General features: G+C 36.9%; 1 protein-coding gene across 1 annotated transcript in view; it reads left to right on the top strand.

The window, feature by feature from the left end:
* Nucleotides 1-19,927, top strand: part of ADGB (androglobin) — a 226,208-nt gene that overhangs the window by 16,866 nt on the left and 189,415 nt on the right. Inside the window, exons 2-3 of the mRNA XM_036768101.1 lie at nt 17,198-17,360; nt 19,412-19,504. Of these exons, the coding sequence (XP_036623996.1) occupies nt 17,198-17,360; nt 19,412-19,504 (256 nt within the window). The remainder of the gene's footprint in view (nt 1-17,197; nt 17,361-19,411; nt 19,505-19,927) is intronic.

Raw genomic sequence — 19,927 nt, 5'->3', positions numbered from 1 at the left:
CTCCACCAAGGAATGATCTCCAAGGACAGAGCAAAAATAGTAGATGGAATTGAAACTCAAGGAAAATGAGGCCTGAAGGAATAAAAGAACATGAAGTTACCCTCAATGAATTCAAGATTCTAGACCAAGATAAGCTACCTTTTAGAGTACACCCCACTTTCATTCTTGAGAGCTCTAATTATTAGTCTCTGTTTGTTCTGAGCTCTTGCTCTTCTGACATTGTTGCAGAATTCCTTCAATCTTTCATACTCATTCTTGGATACTTGCCTAATCTTCCATATTTTGTACATGTCTTATTAAAATCCATGTGTAGGCAATGAGTTATATAGTCATACATCATCTCATTAAACCCCTCTCCTTCCTCTTTGGAGTCCACTCCAATTTTTATTTTATTTTATTTTTTTCTCATAAGCATTTAATTCTTCATAACATACAGACACTCTTGGGCTTATTTCCTGTATAAAATTTAGGGTGTAGGATTCTTCCTAGCCTTACTGTCAACTCCTTGACAGTATTCTTCCCAAGTATGATGTGTATGTAAAACTATACTAGCTTTTTCTTTTCTTATCTATCAAACTCTAAAATGGAATGGTCACTTGTTAGGGGTTCTCATCATTTCTTCTAGAAAACCTTATCTTCTTTATTGGTTTCTTTGTTGTTCCTTTTACTTACTGAGGAATGCAATTATTATTAAGGCAAGGCAAGTATTCGTGAACTGCTGCTTTTTGATAGAGAGCTTGAGAGCTTCTGTATATATTTAGATAGTTGAATCTTTATCTGTACTACATCCTACCTCAGTGCCAAATTTTTGGTCTGTTTGCCACATTTGTAAACCATTTCTGTCTCCTGGGTAGTGGACCATACTACGTGCATTCAAATCTGGCCTCAGAAAGCATGACCCTTAATAGGTCACTGAACCTCTACTTATGTCAGTTTCTTCATTTGTGAAATGGGCCTAATAACAGCACCTACCTCCTCAGATTGTTGTGCAGATAACAAAACACTTTTAAAACCTTAAAGCACTATTCTAGCTATTGTTATTATAATACACTATGATATTGTTTCTATTCCTCTGTTATTGATCTGTAGCAAATGTTCTCCATCTAATGATTCTTTGCTCCCTTTAGCATTGAGAGGCCCTTCATGTGATCCACGACCTGAGCAGAGAATCATAGGATTATTGATTTAGAGCAGGGAGGAATCTCTGATACCCTAAGAAAATAGATTCCCACAGAGGTGACATGACTTGCCAAGGTCAGAGAAATAATAAGTAACCTTTGACTTTGGATCTTATGCTCTTTTTACAGGACCATAGATATATAGTACTACTCCATACTGAGATTTTGTTTTGCTTCACTATGCCTACTTGTTACAATACCGCTGCCCCGCCCATCCTCCACAAGTGGAGGAAAGGGTGGGAGAAAGAGAAAAATAAATTCTTGTGGATTGAAAAAAGATAAAAATTAATTCAGAAAACAATTTCTGATCCATCAGCTAGAGTCAGATATAGGTATAATAGTTATCTTGTATATTCTTCCCCATATTTCACTTATACCCTCGCAGAGGTTCCCAAAGTGGGTGATACCGCCCCTTGGTGGACACTGGAACAATCCAAGGGGACAGTAATAGTCTCAGGTGCAATTGTATACATAATCTAAGACTTCTTTCCTAGTTTGTAAGATTTCCAAGTGGGCACTGAGGGATTTTTTTTTTAAATGAAAAGGGGGCGGTAGGCCAAATAAGTTTGGGAATCTATGCAAGAAAGACAAGGACATGCAAATGACAGATTATGGGTCTTTGATACATGAAGCACTTAAGTCAGGATCATTTACTTTATTCTTTCCTACTCTTCATTCCCTGTATCTAACCAGTTGGTCAATTCCGGTCTAGCTAACCTCCTAAAATGTCTCTTCCATCCATCTTCTTTTACTATTGTTAATATTGTAATATTACTAGTACTAGTACTACTACCTTCTTTAAAATGATTCCCCCCAGTCCCTCACCTTTCTAATTGAATCATCATTCTGCTACCAAAATAATTGTATTTATACACAAACTTCATAGGAATTCTTACTTGTTTGAAAACCTTTAATGGCTCTTCATTGGCTAAGGGGTATAACTCAAACTTCTTAGTTTGGAATTTAGGTTCTCCACATTCTAGTTCCAACAGTCCTTTTTACTCCCCTCCCCATCTTCAGCCCCCCACCCCCTTTCTTCAGGGACTCTGTTTTGGCTAAATTGTACTATATGTTATTGTTCCTTATCTCATTCTGACCAATGCCTCCCCTACGTTCCAAGGTAGAAATGATACCTTTTACTTTGATTCTTCCGTATCTTTTTATTTGATTTCTCTTCTCTGCACTTATAAAAGAAGACCCAAAAAATGAATTAAAAATATATTAAGTTCTTACTGTATATATATATACACATACACACACACATATGTCAGGCACTGTGCTAAGTTTTGGGAATATAAAAACAAGCAAGAAAAACAGGTTTTTTTCCCTTAAGGAGCTTACATTCTAAAAGGGGAAAACATAAAGAGGAGCTAGAGTTGGAAAGGTATAGGGGAAGATGTGAGCACTGACGCCTGTTTTGAAAATGACTTGAAATGGTATGAAAGCTCACTTATCAGATCCTAGTGTTCCAGGGGTAGAGTCTGAGTTCAGTTATTGGTTTGGGCTTGTCTTTTTTCTTAGTTGTTATATACTTGACATTATGTTGGAATTACCCATAGAATGGTTTTGTGGGATCATATATGCTCCCAGATATGTTTCTCTATGGGTTTTTGGCAACAGTGTTTGAACTCTCCATGCAAAGAATATAGTTGCATTATGTGAATTAAAAATATAAATGTAACCTAGGGAATTATCTGTCAAGTGATAACACTTTAGTTCTTTTAGTTTATAAGCTTAGTTTGAGTCACCTAGTAGTGGCTGTAGGATCCAAGACTTAGAGATTCAAAGGACTTTAGAGGCTACTGAGTCTAAACCCTTCATTTTATAGGTGAGGAAACTGAGGCATAGAGAAGTTAAGAAATTTGCTTATGAATCTGAGAGAATAGCATTACAGAAGAGGTAAATTTTGAGGGGATCATGGAGATCTATAGCAAGAGTTTCCCAAACTGAAGCATGGAACTCCAATATGACATGCCACATGAATAGGGATTATATGATATAATTGCAATGCTGGTTATAATTTCCCCACTGAAACATTCAATATGAAATGATGTATTGTCAAAAATGCTCATGCATACTCATTTTTGGATATTAAGCTAGGGTTAATTTTGCATAAATATTTAATGTGAAAGAATTGCTATTCCCACAGAGTCACTGGGTTTCAGATTGGAAGGGGCCTCAGTAGCCATCTAGTATAGTCTGTGTCTGCATGAGAATCCTAACTACAGCATTCCCAGCAAGTGGCCATGTAGACTTTGCTTAAAGAAAAGCAGGCCACTTTCTCCCAATGCAGCTGCCTATTTTACTTATTTGTTGTTCAGTTATATATCTGACTCCATGTGGCCCAGTGGACAAAGTCCATGGTTATCTTGGCAAAGGTACTGGAGTGGTTTGCCATTTTCTTCCCTTTCCAAACCCCCCTGCCAATTTTATAGATGAGGAGCTGAGACAAATAGGGTTAAGTGACTTGCCCAGGGTCACAGAGCTAGTAAGTGTTTGAGGCCAGATTTAAACTTAAATCTTCCTGACTCCAGGCCTGGTGCTCTATCCAATTTACTACCTAGCTGCCCCATGCCACTTATAGGGGAGATATAATTATAAAGAAATTGTCCCTCAAATCAAGCCTAATTTCTCTCTTTTTAGATTTTGTTCATTGCTATTAGTACAGCCCTCTGGGGCCAAGCTAGAACAAATCTAGAACAAACTAGAACAAATCTAGTACCAAGAACCTAAAATTTGCTACCCAAACATAATACTCCAGATATGGTTTGACCATTGACAGAGTATAGCAGGACTTATTTTACTAGAATTAGACACTATGCTTCTCTTAATGGAGATTAAGATCTATTAGGCATACTGAATTGGCCTCTAACCTGTGGATGGCTATAACCAAAAAGATCAGGCTAAAGACAGGAGAGTCAGGAATCAAACAGAAGTTTAATTTCAAAGTGAGGGAAATGGCTTGCAAGCAAGGAGGCAGATTAGCCTTGTACTGGGCCCTGCCCCTAGTGGAGGGACTCAGCAGTGCGGGGAGATCTTACTCTACTTATACCATTGGCTATGCAATGAGCTGCAGCACTGACAGTGAGAGGTAACAGTAACAATGAGATAAGTTTGATTCATAGCAGGCTTCATGACCAGAACATGGATGCAGCAGGTACTTATCTGAGCTCAGAGAACAACTGGTACTGGTCAGTTCTGGGATTTTGCTGTGGCTATTACCCAGACTCTAGAGAGTGAGCACAAAGGATTGTTGTTATGCTAATCTCAGGGCACAGCTTGCTTGCTGGGCCTTAGCTCTGGGCAACAGGATATCTCATATCTTGACATTTCCCCCTTTTGGCCAAAAGAAGGGGGTTTGTCTTCTGACAAATAGAGAAGAGGCAGGTATGGACCAAGGTGTCATGAGAGGCCCTTTGGGCCAGGAGGAGATGTTGCCCAGAGGGTTGTTAGTTCCTGGGGAGGACCTATTGGGGAAGTGTGTCCCAGTTATTATTGCTAGCCATTGTTTGCTTGCAAGCAGAAGAGAGAAGGGGGACAAGAATGCAGAGAGAGAAAATGCCATCACAAACTTGAATCAGGTACTTGGTGGTTGGGCACATAACAAAAGGAAAGGGGACAGTATTATACTCAGTGCTCGTCCAGAGTCTTGAGACAGCTGTCTCATCTGGATGTTGGCTGCTTCTGGGTCCATAGTAGTTGAACCTTGAGGTCCCTGGAGGGTTCTTCTGTTCACTCAGGAGCAAGAGCTTTCTTCAGATGATCCAGCAGTTCACACCCACAAGTCTGACAGCTGTGGAGTAGTCAGAAGGACCTGGTAGGTACCTTTAGAAGACATATGGGTTAACAATTGTGAGAGAACTCCTTGTATCAATCTTTGGATCTGAGTTTCTGGTCAGCATAACATAGGTCCTTGGTTTAGGATCTCTAAACAGCACATAGAGATAATCCAGTTTCCCAGCCACACAGAGCTAGGTTCAAACAGTTCAGTACAGTTTTCTCACAGTTCCCATAGTTGCATAATTACATTAAGTCAGGTACAGATCAAACTATTTAGAGGGCTCACAATGGACTAGTTTTGAGAAGGGAATCAGCAAGGTAATCAAGAAAACTTAAACATAAACCATGCAAAGCAACACAATAATCACCAATGTTAACTAATAACAAATCTCCTTGTATCTTAGTAACCCATTCTCAAATTCCATTTATTTTTTAAAATTAATTAATTTTTAGTGTTCAACATTCACTTACATAAGATTTTGAGTTTTAGATTTTCTTCCTCTTTCTCCTCTCCCCACTACCCAAGATGATATAGACTCTACATATACATTCATATTAAACATTTTTGCATTAGTCATGTTATAAAGAAGGATTAGAACCAATGGGAGGGACCACGAGAAAGAAGAAACAAAAAAAAAACCAGGAAATATTATGCTTTGATCCACATTCAGACACCATAGTTGTTTCTCTGGATATAAATAAAATTTTCCATGATGAGTCTTTTGGACTTGTCTTAAATCCTTGCATTACTGAGAAGAGCTAAGTCTCTCAAAGTTAGTCATAGCATGATATTGCTGTTATTGTGTACAATGTTCTCCTGGTTCTGCTCATTTCACTCAACATCAGTTCATGCAAGTCATTCCAGGTTTTTCTGGAGTCTACCTACTTATCATTTCTTATAGCACAATAGTATTCCATTACATTCATATACCATAACTTGTTCAGCTATTTCCCAATTGATGAGCATACCTCGATTTTCAATTCTTGGCTACCACAAAAAGAGCTGCTATAAATATTTTGGTACTTGTGTGTCCTTTTCCCATTTTTATGATCTCTTTCAGGCATAGACCCAAGAAGTGGTATTGCTGGGTCAAGGAGTATGCAGTTTTCTAGCCCTTTGGGCATATTTTCAAATTGTTCTCCAGAATGGTTAGATCAGTTCGCAGCTCTACCAACAAGGCATTAGTGTTCCATTTTCTCCACATCTTCTCCAACATTTATCATTTTCCTGTTTTGTCATATTAGCCAACCTGATAGATGTGATGTGGTATTTCAGAGTTGTTTTGATTTGCATTTTCTCTACTCAGTAGTGATTTAGAGCATCTTTTCCTATGACTATAGATAGGTAAAATTTCTTCCTCTGAAAACTGCCTGTTCATATTCTTTGACCATTTATCAATTATGGAATGACTTGTATTCTTATAAATTTGACTCAGTTCTCTATTTTAGAAATGAGGCCTTTATCAGAGACACTGGCTGTAAAAATTGTTTCTCAGCTTTCTGCTTCTCTTCTAATCTGGTTGCATTGGTTTTGTGCAAAAAAATTTCAATCTAATGTAATCAAAATTGTCCATTTTGCATTTCATGATGTTCTGTTGTTTGGTCATAAATTCTTCCGTTCTCCACAAATTTGACAGGTAAACTCCTTGCTCTCCTAATTTGCTTATGGTATAAGCCTTTATATCTAAATCGTACACCCATTTTGACTTTATCTTGACATATGGTGTAACATGTTGGTCTGTGCCTAGTTTCTGCTATACTATTTTCCACTTTTCTCAGTAATTTTTGTTAAATAGTGAGCCTTGGGTTTACCAAACAGTAGATTACTATAGTCATTGACTATTGTGTCTTATGTACCTAAGCTATTCCACTAATCCAGCACTCTGTTTCTTAGCCAGTACCAAGTAGTTTTGATGATTGCTGCTTTATAATATAATTTAAAGTCTGGCACAGCTAGGCCATCTTCCCTTGAATTTCTTTACATTAATCCCCTTGATATTCTGGACCTTTTGTTTTTTCAGATTAATTTTGTTATTATTTTTTCTAGCTCTATAAAATAATTTTTTGGTAGTTTAATTGGTATGGCACTGAATAAGTAAATTAATTTAGGTGGAATTGTCATTTCTATTATATTAGCTTGGCCTGCTCTTGAGCAACTGATAATTTTCCAGTTATTTAGATCTGACTTTATTTGTGTGAAAAGTGTTTTGTAATTGTGTTCATATAGTTCTTGGGTTTGTCTTGGCAGATAGACTCCCAAATATTTTATAATGTTTATAGTAACTTTAAATGGAATTTCTCTTTCTATCTCTTACTGTTTGACCTTGTTAGTAATATATAGAAATACTGATGATTTATATGGGTTTATTTTATATCCTGCAACTTTGCTAAATTTGTTTATTATTTCAAGTAGTTTTTCACTTGATTCTCTAAGTATACCATCAAATCATCTGAAAAGAGCGATAGCTTTGTTTCTTCTTTGCCTATTCTAATTCTTTCAACTTCTTTTTCCTCTTTTATTGCTAAAGCTAACATTTCTAGTACAATATTAGATAACAGTACAATATTAGATAATGGGCATCCTTGTTTCACCCCGATCTTATTGGAAATTCTTCTAGCTCATCCCCATTACATATAATGCTTGCTAATGGTCTTAGATAGATGCTACTTGTCATTCTAAGGAAAACTCCATTTATTCCTACGATTTCTAGTTTTTTCTAACAGCAATACGTGTTGTATTCTGTCAAAAGCTTTTTCTGCATCTATTGAGATAATCATATGATTTCTGTTAGTTTTGTTGTTGTTGTCAACTATGCTGATAGTTTTCCTGATATTGAGCCAGCCCTGCATTCCTGGTATAAATCCTGTCTGGTTATAGGGTATTGTATCTTCAAGATAAGTTGCTGTAATCTCTTTGCTAATATTTTATTTAAAATTTTTGCATGTATATTCATTAGGGAAATTGGTCTATGCTTTTCTTTCTCTGTTTTGACTCTTTCCAGTTTAGGTATCAGCCCCATATTTGTATCATAAAAAGAATTTGGTAGGACTCCTTCTTTGCCTGTTTTCCCAAATAGTTTATATAGTATTGGAATTAATTGTTCTTTAAACATTTGATGGAATTTACTTGTAAATCCATCTAACCCTGGAGATTTTTTTCCTTAGGGAGTTCATTGATGGCTTGTTCAATTTCTTTTTCTGAAATGGGGTTAAGTATTTTGTTTCCTGTTCTGTTAATCTGGGCAATTTATATTTTTGTAAATATATATCCATTTCACCAAGATTGTCAAATTTATTGGCATACAGTTGGGCAAAATAGCTCCTAATTATTGTTTTAATTTCTTCTTTATTAGTGGTGAATTCACCCTTTTCATTTTTGATACTGGTAATTTGTTTTTCTTCTGTTTTAAACCAAATTAACCAAAGGTTTATCTATTTTATTGGTTTTTTTTTCATAAAACCAGCTCTTAGTTTTATTTATTAGTTCAATAGTTTCCTTGGTTTCAATTTCATTAATCTCTCTTTTGGTTTTCAGAATTTCTCATTTGGTATTTAATTGGGGATTTTTAATTAGTACTTTTTCTAGCTTTTTTAGTTGCATATCCAGTTCATTGATCTCCTCTTTCTGTATTTTATTCATATAAGTATTTAGAGATATAAAACTTCCCCTAAGAATTGCTTTCACCGCATCCCATAAGTTTTGGTATGTTGTCTCATTATTGACATTCTCTTGGTTGAAATTATTGATTGTTTCTGTGATTTGTTGTCTGACCCATTCATTCTTTAGGATTAGATTACTTAGTTGGCCCTTTATTACATGTAATTTTTTTTGCATCATGATCTGAAAAGGATGCATTTAATATTTCTGCCTGTCTGCATTGGATTGTGAGGTTTTTATGCCCTAGTACATGGTCAATTTTTGTGTAGGTGCCATGTACTGCTGAGAAAAAGGAATATTCCTTTCCATCCCCATTCAGTTTTCTCCAGAGGTATACCACATCTAATTTTTCTAAAGTTCTATTCATCGCCTTAATTTCTTTCTTGTTTATTTTGTGGTTAGATTTATGTAGTTCTGAGAGGGTGAGGTTGAGGTCCCCCACTGGTATAGTTTTGTTGTCTTTTTCCTCCTGTAACTCCCTTAATTTTTCCTTTAAAAATTTGGATGCTGTACCACTTGGTGCATATATGTTTAGTGATGATATTACTTCATTGTCTATGGTACTTTTTAGCAGGATGTAGTTTCCTTCCTTATCTATTTTAATTAGAGCTATTTTTGCTTTTGCGTTGTCCGAGATCAGGAATGTTCCCCTGGTTTTTTTTTTTTTTACTTCACCTGAAGCATAATATATTCTGTTCCAATCTTTTACTTTTACTCCATGTGTATCCCTCTGCTTCAGATATGTTTCTTGTAAACAACATATTGTAGGATTTTAGTTTTTGATCCACTCTGCTATCCACTTACATATTGTGGTAGAGTTCATCCCATTCACAATTATGATTACTGTCTCTGTCTTTCTCTCCATCCTATTTTCCCCCTGCCCTGTTTATGCTTTTCTCTCTCCTTTCTCCCTTCCCTCTTTATTAGAGTTTTGCTTTTGCCCAACACCTCCCTCAGTCTGCCGTGCCTTCTATCCCCCTCCCTTTTCTTTTCCTTTTCCCTTCCAACTTCTTCTCTCCCTTCTATCCACCGCTTCTCTTTTCTTTCCCCTTTTCCCACCTACTTCCTATAGGGTAAGTTAGATTTCTGTAGCTAACTGAGTATATTATTCCCTCTTTGAGCCAAATCTGATGAGACCAATATTCAGATAATGCTCATCTCCCTCCCTTCTTTCCCTCTACTGTAATAGGTCCTTGTGCCTCTTCATGTGATATAATTTACCCTTTTCTGCCTCCTCCTTTCCTCTTCTCCTGGTGCAATCTTTTTTCATCCCTTAATTAATGTTTTTTATCATCATATCAAAGTCAACCCACACCCTCTGTCTATGTATACTTTCTTTTTTGTTGTTTATTCAAAATTTTGGTTTTCAGCATTAATATTCACAAGAGTTTGAATTATAAATTTTCTCCCATTTCTACCACCCCCCACTCCAAGATGGAATATATTCTGATTGCCCCGTTCCCCAGTCAACTCTCCCTTCTGTCACCCCACTCCCTCCATCCACTTTTCCCTTACTTTCTTGTATGGCAAGATAGATTTTTATGCCCCAAGGCCTGTATATATTACTTCCTAGTTGCATGCAAAAACTTTTTTTATAACAACTTCTTTTAAAACTTTGAGTTCCAAATTATCTCCCTCTTCCCTCCCCACCCACCCTCCCTAAGAGGGCAAGCAATTCAACATAGGCCACATGCGTATCATTATGTTAAACCCTTCCACAATATTCATGTTGTGAAAGACTAACTATATTTCCCTCCATCCTATCCTGTCCCCTTTTATTCAATTTTCTCCCTTGACCCTGTCCCTTTTCAAAAGTATTTGCTTTTGATTACCTCCTCCCCCATCTGCCTTCCTTTCTGTCGTCCCCCCTTTTTTATCCCCTTCCTCCTTCTTTTCTGTGGAGTGAGATACCCAATCGAGTGTGTATGTTATTCCCTCCTCAGGTCAAATCCGATGAGAGCAAGATTCACTCATCCCACTCACCTGCCACCTCTTCCCTCCCAGCAGAATTGCTTTTTCTTGCCACTTTTATGTGAGATAATTTACGCCATTTTATCTCTCCCTTTCTCTTTCTCTCAATATATTCCTCTCTCATCCCTTAATTTGATTTTATTTTTTTAGATATCATCCCTTCATATTCAACTCACCCTGTGCCCTCTGTCTATATATATGTGTGTATGTGTGTATATATATATATATATGTATGTATGTATGTATGTATGTATGTATGTATATTCCCTTCAGCTACCCTAATACTGAGGTCTCATGAATTATAAACATCATCTTTCCATGTGTTCAACTTTAGTAAGTCCCTTATGATGTCTCTTTCTTGATTACTTTTTCATGCTTCTCTTGATTCTTGTGTTTGAAAGTCAAATTTTCTATTCAGCTTTGTTCTTTTCACTGAGAAAGCTTGAAAGTCCTCTATGTTATTGAAAATCCATATTTTGCCTTGGAGCATGATACTTAGTTTTGCTGGGTGGGTGATTCTTGGTTTTAATCCTAGCTCCATTGACCTCCGGAATATCATATTCCAAGCCCTTCAATCCCTTAATGTAGCAGCTGCTAGATCTTGTGTTATTTTGATCATGTTTCCACAATACTCAAATTGATTCTTTCTGGCTGCTTGCACTGTTTTCTCCTTGATCTGGGAGTGCTGGAATTTGGCGACAATATTCCTAGGAGTTTTCTTTTTAGGATCTTTTTGAGGAGGTGATCTGTGGATTCTTTCAATTTCTATTTTGCCCTGTGGCTCTAGAATATCAGGGCAGTTCTCCTTGATAATTCCTTGAAAGATGATATCTAGGCTCTTTTTTTGATCATGCCTTTTAGGTAGTCCAATAATTTTTAAATTATCTCTCCTGGATCTATTTTCCAGGTCAGTGGTTTTCCCAATGAGATATTTCACATTGTCTTCCACTTTTTCATTCTTTTGGTTCTGTTTTATAATATCTTGATTTCTCATAAAGTCACTAGCTTCCACTTACTCTAATCTAATTTTTAAGGTAGTATTTTCTTCAGTGGTCTTTTGGACCTCCTTTTCAATTTGTCTAATTCTGCCTTTCAAAACATTCTTCTCCTCATTGGCTTTTTGAAGCTCTTTTGCCATTTCAGTTAGTCTATTTTTTAAAGTGTTATTTTCTTTAGTATTTTTTTGGTTCTCCTTTAGCAAGTCATTGACTTGTTTTTCATGGTTTTCTCGCCTCACTCTCATTTCTCTTCTCATTTTTTCCTCTACGTCTCTAACTTGCTTTTCCAAATCCTTTTTGAACTCTTCCATGGCCTGAGGCCAGTTCATGTTTTTCTTGGAGGCTTTTGATAGAGGCTCTTTGACTTTGTTGACTTCTTTAGGCTGTATGTTTTGGTCTTCTTTGTCACCAAAGAAAGATTCAAAGTCTGAGACTGAATCTGTGTGCGTTTTTGCTGCCTGGCCATATTCCCAGCCAAATACTTGACCCTTGAGTTTTTCATCGGGCTATGACTGCTTGTAGAGTAGAGAGTACTTTGTTCCAAGCTTGAGCGCTGTTGTTTTCAGAACTATTTCTACACAGCAAGCTCTGCAACATGAGTGCTTCTCCTCCCCCAAGAACTGCCAACCCAGACTGGACTCAGATCTTAACCAGGCTCTGCACTCCTGCTCTGATCTGCCACTTAATTCCTCCCACCAGGTGGGCCTGGGGCGGGAAGCAACTGCAGCTGTACTTCTGTCCTCAGAGCTGCACCACCTCCGCTGTCCCTGGGGTGGTGGCCGCACTGCGAACTCCTTTCACTCTGTCCCAGAAGCTTTTCCCACTAATCTTCTCTGTTCTTTGGTGTTTGTGGGTTGGGAAGTCTGGTAACTGCCACAGCTCACTGATTCAGGGCATTAGGGCCTGTTCTGCCCAGCACCAGGTCTAGTTGGTCCAGGTGCAGCCCACGCTGGGCTCTGCTCCCCTCTGCTCCCAGCTCTGTGGGATAGACCTCACCCAGCAACCATCCAGGCTGTCCTGGGCTTGAGCCCTTCTTCCCTCTGCTATTCCATGGATTCTGCAGCTCTATAATTTGTTCAGAGCCATTTTTATAGGTTTTTGGAGGGACCTGGGCAGGGAGCTCACACAAGTTCCTGCTTGCTAGCCAGCGTCTTGGCTCCGCCCCCATGTATACTTTCTAGATGTCATAGTAAAGATACTGTTCTCATGAGTTACAAGTATCATCTTCCCATTTAGGGATGTAAATAGTTTGCCCTTATTGAATAACATGGTTTTTTTCCTTTCCTTTTAATCTTTTTATGCCTCACTTGAGCCTTGTATTTGAAGATCAAATTTTCTGTTGAGCTCTGGTCTTTTCATCAGGAAGGTTTGGAAGTCCACTATTTCATTGAATGGCCATCTCCTCCTCTGAAAGATTATGCTCATTTTCCCTGGGTAGTTGATCCTTGGTTGTAAGAATATTATATTCCAAGCCCTCCGATCTTTTAATGTAGAAGCTGTAAGGTCCTGTGTAATCCTGACTGTGGTTTCTATATTTAAATTGTTTCTCTCTGGCTGCTTTCAGTATTTTCTCCTTGACCCGATAATTCTGTAATTTGGGTACAGTATTCCTTGGCGTTTTGAATTTGGGATCTCTTTCAGGAGGTGATCCAGTAGATTCTTTCCATGACTATTTTACCTTCTGGTTTTAGGACCACAGGGCAGTTTTCCTTGAGGATTTCTTGAAAGACACTGTCTAGGCTCTTTTTTTGATCATGGCTTTCAGGTAGACCAATAATTCTTAAATTATTTCTCCTGGATCTATTTTCCAGGTCGGTTATTTTTCCAGTGAGGTAGTTTACATTTTCTTTTATTCTTTCATTCTTTTGATTTTGTTTGAGTGATTCTTGATGTCTCATAGAGTCATTAGCTTTGACTTGACCAGTTCTAATTTTTAATGGATTATTTTCTCCAATTAGCTTTTGTACCTCCTTTTCCATGTGGCCAATTCTACTTTTTGAGGAATTTTTTTTCTTCAGTGAGTTTTTGTGCCTCCTTTATCATTTGGCCAATTGTATTTTTCAAGGACTTGTTTTCTCCAGTGTACTTTTTTCCCATTTGGCCAATTGTGTTTTTTAAGGATTTGTTTTCTAGAGTCAGTTTTTGTCCTTCCTTTTCCAAGCTATTGGCTCTCTCTTGCATACCTCTCATTTCTTTTCCCAATTTTTCTTCTATCTCCTCTTATTTGACTTTTAGAATCCTTTTTGAGCTCTTCTAAGAAGGCTTTTTGGGTTTGAGACCAGTTCATATTCCCCTTTGAAGTTTCAGATATGGGTATATTGACAATGTTGTCCTTTTATGAATTTGTGCCTTGATCTTCCCTGTCCCCATAATAAGAATCTGTGGTCAGTGTCCATTTCTGCCTCTTGTTTATGGTGTTTGCCTAATTCCTGGCTTTTACAGTTGAGCTCTCTTGCTAGAGCACAGGGTGCACTGACCCGAGCTTCTTGTGCTGGGAGCCCAGGACCTGGTCACTGGTTTTGTGTTCTGGGGCCTCAGGTATTGGCAACTAGAGGCTGTAAGGGTCTGACAACTTACGTAGTGCTGAGTTGGGGTCAGCAACACTGGCACTCTTGGGATGGATGTAAGGGGTCTGGCCCCTGGAGTACACCTGCTCACCTGTGCTTCTTTAAAGCACTTGAATGTTTGGCTCCTGGAGGATGTCTGCCAGCCTGGAGCTGTGCCTCCTGGAGCTGTGCCTCCTGGAGTTGTGCTGAAACAGGAGGAGTTTTGCTTGCTGGAGGATGCCTGCCCACCAGTGCATGTGGTGGTTTTCTGAGCTGGTGTCTACCAGTTCCCCTGCTTGTGCTGAGGCACTCGGAGGGTCCTGGTGTTGGCGCTTGCCTGCTCAACCACCATGCGGCTCAAGATCTTCCCTTGCCTTGCTGAGGTGGAGCTTGCTACTGGCTTACTGGAATGCCTTCCGTCCTGTACTGCTCCCCCTATCCCAGAGCTAGAGGGACCTTTCCCACTAATCCTTCAAGCTTCCTGAGCTACAAGACTAATGCACCCCATCTGTCTGCTGGTTCAGCTATTCCAGGGTTTTTCCTGAGGTAATATTTTCTGGGCTTTCAGAGGTCAATAAGGGAGAGTGAGAGTGACTTATTTCTTACAGTTTATTTGTAAAACTCAATTTTGAGAACGTATTACCAAAACATGCTTAAAGTCTTGATTTCCATGATAAGATAAATTTTGGAAGCTAATCATATACATATGTATATAGTTCTTGGGAAAAAACAGTCTAATCCTGTTGCTTTTCTCAAAATTTACTACTCAAATAAAGTTAGAAAACTTTCACATTACATTTTTGTCTAATTGTTTTATTTAATCATTTTCCTCTTGAGAAGATATAATCCTTATATTATAATTTGACCACAAATATAGGTTAGAATTGTATGACGTTCATACTTGTATCCTATTATAGTGCTATTTAATATATTTAGTATGGTACTTAGAAAACTTCTTGATTATAGAAATTTGTTATGAAAGGAAAAAGAGGGACATAGTTATTGCAATGTCACATATCATAACAGAGGGAAAAACTCTCTTACCTCTGTTTGATTCCAGGTAAGAGCTCTATCTGACAGCCAATCATGTAGTCACAGAGTGTTAAAAGCAAGATTCATTATTAACCAGGTGGGAATTTTCCTTTTTAGAAAAGAAATTACACCGTGGTGAAGCAGAGTCAGGAGGATCCTATTTTTCTCAGGCACAGAATCCAACTTTAGCAGTTCCCAGACTGCAGCAATGCCATTTTCTACTATTGGCTTCATGACAGTTCAGACAAGTATCCCTGTAATCAAAGCTCAAATCTATAGTAAATTACATTCCCAGGAATTTTTGCCACAAATAGCAAAGTTTCACTAACTAGAACTTAGGGCTTGAATATCTTTCTTGATATTTCCCTAACAGTTAATATTTCATTAATCCTTTACTTAAAAATTAAAACTACCCACATTTTGGGGCCTCAGACATATAGCTCATATCTGATGGTTGAGTCATCATTAATATTTTGGAGCCACATCTTTCAGCTACTCTATCCATTTTCATGATAGCCAAAAATTTCAAACGAAAATTATATATTATCTGCTTTATAACAAAATATACCTCAGTAAATATTTAACAATTTTCCAATATCTATTTTTATCACATCCTTTTAAAAGCCTAATGCACGTGTAACAGCATCCAGATTAAAAAGTTGTTTTGTCTAACAGCATTTCTGTTACAATGGTTTCTCAAATTTCACAATATAAAAGAATTTAGAAATATGATAACACAAACAATAAACTTTAGATAACATCAATTGCATTTCCAATTATCACATCTAAAAATCATTGATCTTATTACTTTTGACATTTTAAAACTACTTTAGAGTTATCACATATGGAACAATTACATTAAATTAAAGAAATAATAATAATGTAGTGTTTAGCATATTCCAGTAACTGTGTTAAGCGCTTTATTGTAATTATAATATTTATAATTTATTAGGACATTTGTAATTTATTAGGAGAGGTTTGGGGAAAGAAGATATATTTTGTATGGTTTCAGATATATTGTTTGATGTTCTGTGTACTGAACTTGAAGTTAGAGTTTGTATTTTGGCCCTGTCACTAGTTGGCTGACTTTGAGCAAGGTGCTTAATCACCCTAAGTTGCTCATATGTAAAATGAGTAGATTGAGCAATTTATCTCTGTGTTCTCCTTCAGCTATAATGTTTCATTTTCATCAATCAATCAGTAAATATTTATTAAGCACTCACAGTGTGTCAAGCACTGTGTTAAATACTGGGGATACAAAAAGAAGCTAAAGACAGTCCTTGCTCTCGAGGAGTATACCATCTAATAGGGAGATAGTGTGCAAATCCTCTTGAATTAAGATCAAAAGATCATTGTTTTAAAGCAGAAAGAGAACTTAGAGGTCATCTAGTCTAACTTCATCTTTTCATAGATGAGGAAACCAAAGCCCAGGGATGTTGAGTGACCTACTCAAACTCCCATTGGTAGTAAGTAGTCTTCTGACTCTCAAGTCTAGCCTCCCACCCCCCACTATACTGATTTCTAATAGTCTATGAATCTGTAAGTCAATGAAGTTAACATTTAGGTAAAGATATTCAGCAGCCAGATGGAAATATGAGAAATATGGGAACTCTGGGGAAGTGTTTTCAGTGACCAGATAGACTTGGGAATCATTTTTGTAAAGATAAGTTATGAGAGTGAATAAAATTATCAAGAGAAAGAGAAAGTCAAGGATAGAACCCTTTCAAGGCCTCTATGTTTTAGTAAAAGTCTTGGAAGTTTATGATAACAGTGTATGATTTGAATCAGTAGGATTTTGAATTAGTAAATAGGTAGTTACAGTGAATTAAAACATGTAGCTACATCTGTGGATCTCTAATGACTTCTTTGTTGTTTTTCTAAGGATTTTCTTAAGTCTCTGGATCTATAAGACTTATTTGAGCCATAGTTATTCTTCTGATGTATATATTTAAGCATAGGACTTTCAAATAATATAATCCCTTTATTTTCTGTGAGTTCCAAATGTTTTTAATTAACTTATCTTGCTTTTTCTAGTCAATCATCTTTTGGGAGTAGCACACAGTCTGGTTTGACGGAAATAAAAAGAGGAAAATTCCCGATTTGGCCAGAATGGAATGAAGCAGATATAAATGCAGAAAAGTGGGATGGAGGAAAAGGAGCAAAGGAAAAAGATAAATCTGGAAAAAGTCCCATTTTAGTAAGTAGAATATAAGTTTTCTGAATTTTCATTTTCAAGTTCGTTTAAAAATTTTTGTTTACTGTATGCTTATGTACCTAGTGATATATGGTAATTTGGAGCAGCCCCATCACCAGGTCACCTTCAGCATGATTAATTTTTTGAATTCAGTTACTCTTGAAGATTATCTAATAAATTTCATTTAGACTACAGAGATAAGAGGAAGTCCCTTTGAAATATTCCCATAGAATCATTTCAAAATTACCCAAATTTTGGAGTTTTTATTTGCTTTGGCACTCATGCTATACTTTTGCTTGCCTTCATGTTCTCAGTGCTTAATACAGTGCCTGGCATGTAGTAGGTGCCTAATAAATGTTGAATGACTGATCCACACTGATGAAATCATAGTTCATTTAAGTATTTTCTTGTTTTCAAAAACATCTGTGACTTTCTTGTTCAGGCTGCTAGGTTGAGCTCAGCATTTAAATATGTTTTTAAGTTGTAATTTACTTAACAGTAATACTCCTAGAGGAATAGTTCTTAACCTTTTTTGTATCATGGGCCCCTTTGGCCATCTGATAAAGCCTATGGACCCCCTTTATAAGATTTTAAATGCATAAAATTACAAACATAGGATAACTAGGGAATTAAGATAGAATTATTAAAGTATTTTTTTTAAAATAAGGTCACAGAATCCCCTCATGTTGAGAAATTCTGTCCTAAAACCTCATAAAAATTTTTAACATGCTAGGCTAATAGGCAGAATTTTAGTTGTAAATACTGGGCAGTTAGGTGGCATCATGGATAAAGCACTAGGCCTGGACTCAGAAAGACCTGAATTCACATCTGGCCTCTGACACCTACTACCTGTGTGGCCCTGGGGAGGTAACTTAACCTCTCTTTGCCTTAGTTTCCTCATATGTAAAATGGGGATAAAGTAACACCTATCTCCTAGGGTTGTTGTGAGGATCAAGCGAAATAATTTTAAAGGGCTTAGCACAGTGCCTAGCACATAGTAAACACTATATCGCTATTATTATTTTAATAAAGTATTATGAAGTTGTAGGCAGTAACACTGTTCTGTTCATTGAATGTTGTAATACCAAGGATGAATTGTATAGAATACTTTGTATATAACAGGTACTTAATAGTCCCCAACTGTTAGTTATGTCATAGTTTTGATAAAATGCTAAATATTGACATGTGAGAAAATATTCTGGAGACATTCTAGTTAATATTTTGTACAGCTACACACATTTCCTAGTAAGATTTGATCATGAGTCTGTGTGAAAAGTCTTGAAAAAGTATAAAATATGAATCACATATAGTTATAAATTTAATGAATCATAGAATGATTAGGTCAGATTTAGAGCTGGGAAATACCTTACAGACCATTTATTCTGACCATCCCCTTAATTTATAGATATGGGAACTGAGGCCCAGAGAGGTTAAATTATTTGCCCCTAGTTAATAAATGGTATCAGGAAGCTAGGTGGCTCAGTGGTTAGAGTGCTGGGCCTGGAGTCAGGAGGACTCATCTTCCTGAGTTCAAATCTAGCCTCTGATACTAACTATGTGACCTTGGGCAAGTCATTTAATTCTCTTTGCCTCAGTTTCCTCATCTGTAAGGTGAGCTGGAGAAGAAAATGGTAAACCACTTCAGTATCTTTGCCAAGAAAACCCCAAATGGGATCATGAAGAATTGGACATGACTGAAAAATGACTGGTTGTTATCAGTACAAATAGTAAGCTACTGGAAAGTTTTAAACCTAGGTCCTCTGACTTCCCTTTATTGAAAAGAATAGAACATGACAGAAAATAGAAGATTTATAAAAATCAGTAATTTAAGTATTTGTCCTTTAATTTCTGTTATTCATATACTCTTGATAATAAATGGTGGGTTATTATGTGCACACTCTGTTTACTAATTGTTTATTTAAAAGTTTTGAAACATCTCTCGGCAAGTCTCTGGATAATTAATTTTGCCTATCTAGAGAAAGTTTCCTTTTTCAGTGGTTGTTAATGGCTTTTTGATTCCCTAATGTGCACCTTTTCTTTTTTACTTGTAATAGCATTCATTTGAGGACCCTGAAGGGAAGATTGAAATACCGCCATCACTAAAAGTTTTTTCATGGAAACGTCCCCAGGAAGTTTTGATTAACAAGGTACAAAACTATTGATCAACAACTTGGATACAGTATTAGAAATATGAATATAATAATGATAGCTACCACATATATATATATATATATATATGTATATAGTTGTATATACATAGCTCTTTAAGGTTTGAAACTTGCATTACAAATATTGACTCATTTGATCCTCACAACCACCACGGGAAGTAGATGCCACTATTATCCCCATTTTGTATGTGAAAACTGAGGCAGAAAGTGGTTAATTGACTTGCTCAGGTTCACACAGCTAGTAAGTGTCTGAGTTTGGCTTTGAACTTAGGTCTTCCTAACTCCAGACCCAGTGCTCTCTCCATTGTGGTACCTAGCTGCTTCTAAATGCACAAACTCTTGCTTTCTATTGATAAGAAAATACATATTTTCCTCTAATATTCATGAAGAATAAATAGTCCA

The sequence above is a fragment of the Trichosurus vulpecula genome, chromosome 7 (genome assembly GCF_011100635.1).
Source record: "Trichosurus vulpecula isolate mTriVul1 chromosome 7, mTriVul1.pri, whole genome shotgun sequence".
Classification (NCBI taxonomy): Eukaryota; Metazoa; Chordata; class Mammalia; order Diprotodontia; family Phalangeridae; genus Trichosurus; species Trichosurus vulpecula.
The sequence above is the reverse complement of the archived record's forward strand: the minus strand, read 5'-3'. Positions and strand labels throughout refer to the sequence as shown.